This window comes from Ornithodoros turicata, chromosome 2 (genome assembly GCF_037126465.1).
Source record: "Ornithodoros turicata isolate Travis chromosome 2, ASM3712646v1, whole genome shotgun sequence".
NCBI classification, from domain to species: Eukaryota; Metazoa; Arthropoda; class Arachnida; order Ixodida; family Argasidae; genus Ornithodoros; species Ornithodoros turicata.
Window position 1 is genome coordinate 25,087,784 of NC_088202.1, and position 7,054 is coordinate 25,094,837.

Consider the following 7,054-nt stretch of genomic DNA (forward strand, 5'->3'; position numbering starts at 1 on the left):
AGTGTCGGGATTGAGGGCCAAGAAGAAGGCCAGTAACAAGAAAACATGGAGATAGAAAAACTCACAGTCTTGGGAAGAGAGTTCGGTCTGGAAGGAGAAGAGCTCCGGGCGTGGGTAGATGAAGAAAGAAAGCGTGAACGGGAAGCAAGGGCTACCGAAAGAGAGCGAGCTAGGGAAACAGCCGCCATGGAAGTGAAGATTTTGGAGATGAAGCTCCGACTTCAATAGCGAGGTCAAAATGGGAGCGCTGTCGTATCTGAGAGTAATGCAACCAGTCAAAGTGGAATAATGTGGAACCTGAGTCCTAACAAGCTGCTTGCGCCCTTTGATGAAAAGAAGGACGAGCTTGACGCATACATTCTCCGCTTTGAAAGAATCGCAGCGGGACAAAAATGGCCCGAGGATCAGTGGGCCGTTGCGCTAAGCATGTGTCTCACCGGTGAGGCACTGAGCGTATTTAGCGGCTAACGCCAGCAGATTCGGTGGTGTACGAAAAGGTCAAGACGGCTTTGTTGCAGCGATTCCGTTTTACCGCTGATGGTTTTCGAGATAGGCTCCGGAACAGCAAGCCGGCCGACGGGGAAACGGCATCGCAGTATTACTCGCGTCTTGGAAACTATTTTGACCGATGGATAGAACTGGCAAGCATTAAGAAGGAGTACGGCGACCTGCGAGATTTGATGCTCTCCGAACAGTTTTTGAAGGACTGTAGGCAGGATTTGGCGCTTTATCTGAAGGAGAGAAAGTCAAAGACGACAGCTGAGTTGTTGGAGCTGGCCGACCATTTCCAGCAAGCACAACGTCAAACGAGACTGGGGAGACAGGTAACGTCAGATCCAAAGCGACCTGAGACCCAAGGCAGGGCCAATGCAGATAACCCTACGGGTAGCAAGGGGAACTCCAGACCCTTCGTAAAGTGTTTCTTATGCAATAAGATTGGACATCGTGCGGCTGACTGCCGAAGTAATTTCTCCAGAAACCAACGGAGCACGTCCTGCTGGAAGTGCGGGAAGAATGGACATCGTGCTAACGACTGTTCCAACCAGCCGACCGCAGGCAGCCAGAGCTCCTGCTTCGTGACGGAAGAACAGGCGGTGCCAGGAAACGCTCCCTACGTGGAATTAAAGGATGGCACGCAAGTGCCGGTGGTGAACGCGTTGTCATCCAGGGCTACAATGTTTCAGGGGAATGGACTGCCAGTTGTACCGGGAGAAGTCGAGGGCCAGCACGTAAAGGTTCTTCGGGACACGGGAAGTAATACCGTAGTGGTTAGAAAATCCTTGATGCGGGAGGGTAGTTTTACAGGAAAGCGAAGCGCTGTCTACCTGGTAGACCGCACCATCAGATACCTGCCCGAGGCCAGGGTGACAGTAAGCACGCCATATTACGAGGGAGAAGTGATGGCCAAGTGTATGGATGACCCCGTTTATGATTTGGTCCTTGGAAACATTGCCGGGGTACGAGACGTTGCTGATCCGAACCCGGACTGGCGAACTGAGAGCGAGATTTCGGTGCAAACACCAGTTAGCCCCCAGGACGAAGAAATCCAAGAGCAGCCCAGCAAGCCGAGTTGCAACCTGGATAAAAGTGCCGCTATGCAAACGAGGGCCCAGACAAGGAAAGAGTCCAAGCTTAAAGCTTTAAAGGTTCCCGCATCCGTTCACAGTACCGGAACAGGCCTCGCCAAGGAACAGACAGAGGATTCTAGTCTAAAGGCGTGTTTCAACAAACTCGGCAAGGTTATCCGGTGCAAGCGGTCGAAAGGGAGTCAGGAGTTCTTCATGAAAAATGATTTACTTTTCCGGAGATTTACACTGCCATCGGGGCGCTGTCTTGAGCAGCTCGTGCTACCTACGGGGCGGAGGCGAGACGCTATGCGCGCAGCGCATGATGGTATGATGTCAGGGCACCAAGGAATAAAGAAAACCACTGATCGTGTCACGCAAGAATTTTACTGGCCGGGAATGCAGGAGGACATACAGCGATATGTGAAATCCTGCGACGTTTGCCAGAAGACGACTCCGAAAGGAAAGGTTACGAAAGCCCCCTTGGGTCGTGTCCCGATCATTGACACACCATTCCAGAGAGTCGCCGTGGATATCGTCGGTCCAATCTCACTCCCTTCTGATCGCGGGAATCGGTATCTGCTCACTTTGGTAGACTATGCCACTAGATACCCGGACGCTGTGGCATTGCCAAGCATAGAGTCGGAGAGGGTAGCCGAGGCCCTTGTGGAGATGTTCTCTCGTGTTGGTGTCCCCAGGGAAGTTCTAAGCGACAGGGGATCCAATTTCACGTCGGAGATGATGCGGGAAGTCGACCGCCTATTATCGGTGAAACATTTAACTACAACCCCGTACCACCCAATCGCAAATGGCCTCGTGGAAAAGTTCAACGGAACGTTTAAGCAGATGCTTAGGCGCATGTGTGCAGAAAGGCCCAAAGACTGGGATCGCTACGTAGCAGCGTTGCTTTTTGCCTACAGGGAAGTACCTCAGACAAGCTTGGGTTTTTCACCCTTTGAGCTTTTATACGGGAGGCATGTTCGGGGCCCCCTTTCCTTGTTGAAAGACATTTGGACCAACGCCGATTTGGACGCTGAGACTAAAACAACGTACCAGTATGTGCTGGATCTTCGGAATCGATTGGAAGATACGTGCAAGGTGGCACACGAAGCATTGGCTCAATCGAGAGAAAAGTACGAAAGGTACTACAACCGCAGGGCGAAAGAGCACAAGCTGGAGGTGAATGACAAGGTTCTTATATTGCTGCCCACAAGTAACAACAAGCTTGTCATGCACTGGAAAGGCCCATTTCCAGTCACAAGCAAAAAGAGCGACTTAGACTATGAGGTTGATCTAGGTTCAAAGAGGAAGATTTTCCACATCAACATGCTAAAACGGTATGAGGAACGGAAAGAGGCGGCAGAAGAAGCATCAGCTACATGGGTTTGTGGGATGCCAACGTTACAAGATCCGGGCGATGAGACTGATCTACCCGTGCCCAGCCTGGAAACAAAGGAAAGCTATAAAGACGTCACGTGTTGTGGAGACTTATCCGCGGAACAGAAAGGACAGGCAGATGACATTTTACGGGAGTTCGCATTCTGCTTAACTGACATTCCGGGCAAGACATCATTTGTAGAATGTGATTTGAAGACAACTACGAACCTCCCAGTGAACATAAAGCAGTACCCGCTGCCATTTGCAACCAGAGAGATAGTTGGCGATGAGGTAGATAAAATGCTCCAGTTGGGAATAATAGAACGATCTGTGTCTGCGTACAACTCGCCGGTTGTCATCGTAAAGAAATCGGATGGAACGAACCGACTGTGCGTAGATTATCGACGCCTGAACGACGTGCTCGTGCCGGATTCAGAACCCATCCCGCGAGCAGATATCGTGTTTGCAAAGGTGGGGCAAAGACGTTATTTTTCGAAATTTGACTGCGTCAAGGGATACTGGCAGATACCATTGACGGAGACATCGAAGGAGAAGACGGCTTTTTCAACGTCTGCAGGGCACTTTCAGTTCAAGTTTATGCCCTTTGGTATTAAAACAGCCCCAGCAGTGTTTTCTCGTCTGATGCAGAGGCTGTTTCACGGGATGAGCGGCGTCCATCACTACTTCGATGATATTCTGCTGGCGACAGACACATGGGAGGAGCACTTGGAATTGTTGAGAGAGGTGCTGGCACGTGTCGCTACGGCGGGATTGACAGTGAGACCAGCAAAGAGCCAAATCGGGTTCGCAGAGATAAATTTTCTTGGGCATAATTTGGGTCGGGGCACCTTGTCTGCGATGCCAGAAACACTTGAGAGGATCCGAGATGCCCCCCAGCCCAAAACGAAAACACAAGTGCGATCGTTCCTCGGCCTCACCGGCTATTATCGGGAATTCATCCCAAACTACGCCGCAATAACGGCGCCGCTTACGGAACTGACCAAGAAGCAGAAAAGTAATCAGGTGGTCTGGACCGCAGAGCATGAAACGGCATTTCGGGAACTAAAGCGAATGTTGGCAGAGCCACCTATTCTACGGCTGCCGGACTTCAGCCGGCCGTTCACTCTGAGAACTGACGCTTCGGAGGTGAGCCTAGGGGCCATATTACTTCAAGAACACGAAGGTGTCTACCACCCCGTTGCCTACGCCAGTCGAAAACTTCTTCCCCGAGAGGCAGCGTATTCAGCTATAGAGCGTGAAGGTCTCGCGCTCGTTTGGGGGATACAGAGATTTCATATCTATTTGTACGGGACACAGTTCACGGTGCAATCAGACCATGAACCACTCAGATACATCAATCGATCAAAGCACTTGAACAGCCGCATACTCAGGTGGAGTTTGTTACTTCAAGAGTACGAGTTCCGAGTTGAATATATCAGAGGTAGTGAGAACGTTGGCGCAGACTACCTCAGTAGGGTTGAGGTAATATAACATTGTTGTGAACGCGATTCGGAACTGACATCATATATCTGTAGGAATGACATTGTATGTCAACTACATTGTATCCGACCTGAATGCGGGCATAATCAGAATTGTTAGTTGTACGTTTGTGTTTGATGACTGATTTTTTTTATGGGCTCCATAAGCACTTATAAGATGTGTGTTAAGATACTATTCTGTATGGTAGCATTGTACGAGGCCTGTAATTGTACCCAAGGCAACATATGTTCACTGTATCATGTTTTTGTTCAACAGTTGTACCACATTGGGGTGATTATGTGAATCATATCGGGCCTTAAGATAAGGGAAGGACAGATGTCAGTCGATCAAAGAAGTAATGGTAAACGTTCAACATAATGTTTTCTGAAATGGGGGGAAGTTGTCATGATCGTCTGCCATCTCACTCCAAAAATAGGGCAACAGACCGTGGTCTGGCTCCCCCGAAGTGTTTGGCGAAAAATGTATGTGTGGGGGGGACTCTGTTTATAGAGGTCATCGTACAAGTGATCCGGAGTCTTGGGCTCGCGGTCGTTGGGACCATTAACTCAGACTGACTTCGGCCGACCGTGGGATTGTTTAAGGGAAAAGCACGTTGTGTCTGTGTGTATCGTATATCTTCCCGAGGTGTGTAACGGGAAACGTATCTTCGCGCACTATGTCTTCCTCCCCCGAGGAACATAATAAGAGGCCTATAGACGCTAAGGCGCCACACATAGAACAAGTGTCAAAAACAAAGAGGGAGAAAGAAAAGAAAAAAAAAAACCTCTGGGAGCGTAGTGGGATTAAGAGGGCATTTGGCAAGGTGTGGCCGCGAAGTGAGGACGGCTGAGGCCGTGGTGCCGACTCCGGACTTTGTGTGTGAGAACTCTGCGATGCGATGGACTGAGTGAGAACATCGCAAGGGAGTCGTGTGCGGCTGTGGACTTTCCAGACACCAAAGAAACCACCAGCGCAAGAGTGTCGTGACCCATCATCGTCGAGCATTCCACTAGACGCACCCAGCACCCGCCTTCGCAGGAGTCCGACAGATATGTACCACACCAGTACTGTTGCACTGATATCGTTGTTAGCATTTGTTGTATTTCTCAGTAAAATGTTGCAAATGTCTACTTTTTGCTAGCCTCCCCATTTCCTTCTCGCCGAGGTCCAAATTACCTGCACGATGTGGCGTCACTGCCCGGGAAACTTAAACTAAGAGTGGACTGGTCTGTCCCTACTAGGCCACCCCCTCGGAGTTGGTGACGAACCCGACCACATTCCGTGACACTGTAACATTCAGACTTGTGAGGGCAAACTCGAACTGCCAGAACGCTTTGAATAGCAGAAAGTCACCTCTATTGGCTTGTAAAAGGTCACCAAGCGAGTTTGATGAATTTCTACATCATTATGGCTATCAGGTAACTCTCCCGAAAGTGAGCTTCAGGACATGTAATGAATGTAGGCCATTGCTGCATGAGCAAGCATGAATACATAAACTTTTCAAGAGTCCGGCACTAATGTCGAACACGCATTTCCAAACTTGACAGTAATGAAACAGAAGTACAAGTCTCAGACTACGAACGCCAACTTGTCTATAGTCATGTTCGACATAAGAAGGCAAAGAAATCTAGTCCGTCATCTACATACGCCGTTGGAGATAAGGAAACACAACAGTGCGCCAGGAGAAATACACTAGCGTGGGAAAAGGCTCACATTGTGTCATGCGGTAAGTCTTCACAGCCAATACGGAAGCAGATTAAGTGTGATGGATCACATTATCTGACAGAGGAGGGAGTGTGACGTCTTTGTACCCAGCCATCCTATCTGCGGCGGAGTAATATTTTGAGACCTGACTGACTAGATTTCTTTTCCTTCTTAAGTTGAACACGACTATATTACATACGTATATTTCACTTCAGTGTAACTGGATGTTTAACATATTGTGCTGCCATTATTTGTTTATTTAACCAGTACCCACTAACAGTCAAGGCCTAAGTGAGTGGAGCACTCTACGTGATAAAATAGAACACAGCGGGAAATAAGAAAAGAGAGAGAAGCTACCAGCCTATTCATTCTAGAACTGAACATTGTACCGCATCCCTAAAGTCTCGCGCCGTCGCAAATATATCAATATCCTGGTCATCAGTTCTGTTAAATATCAGTTTCAATCTGACTACAGGCGAAATCAAATACAGATGGTTCACATAAAACAAACTTGCAGGCCATCATGAGACAATTGACGTTCTGAGGCTGGAACACATAAGAAGGACAAATACAAAGCCTCAACTGCCTAAGAAATTAATGATGAAAGATGGAAGTCAGCCAGACAGATGGAAGAGGTTAGCCAACTGTAGGACTCGAACCTACATCCTCTGGATTACCGGTCCAGGGCACTACTAATTGAGGAGTAACAACCTGGACTAGTGTGTTAAAAACTGGGGGAAAAGGAGGAAAACTATACTTAACGTTTCGAGCGTCCGCTCGAAACGTTACATGTACATAAGCATGTACGTAAGCGAGTTGAATTAGCGATACGATACTTGGCCGTTTTCAGGATTCTTTCCATTGAGGGGGGGGGGGGGCAAAGGGCTAGGAGAGGTGGGGGTTACTGGGGGAGAGGTGGGGGGAGGTTA

At 48.9% G+C, this 7,054-nt stretch overlaps 1 protein-coding gene across 1 annotated transcript; it reads left to right on the forward strand.

Annotated features, from left to right (window-relative positions):
• Positions 1-288: 288 nt before the first annotated feature.
• Positions 289-4,433, forward strand: LOC135384419 (uncharacterized). Its single transcript, XM_064613621.1, has 2 exons — positions 289-439; positions 550-4,433. Exons 1-2 carry the CDS (start codon positions 289-291, stop codon positions 4,431-4,433), a joined length of 4,035 nt encoding a protein of 1,344 aa, XP_064469691.1.
• The last annotated feature ends 2,621 nt before the right edge of the window (positions 4,434-7,054 follow it).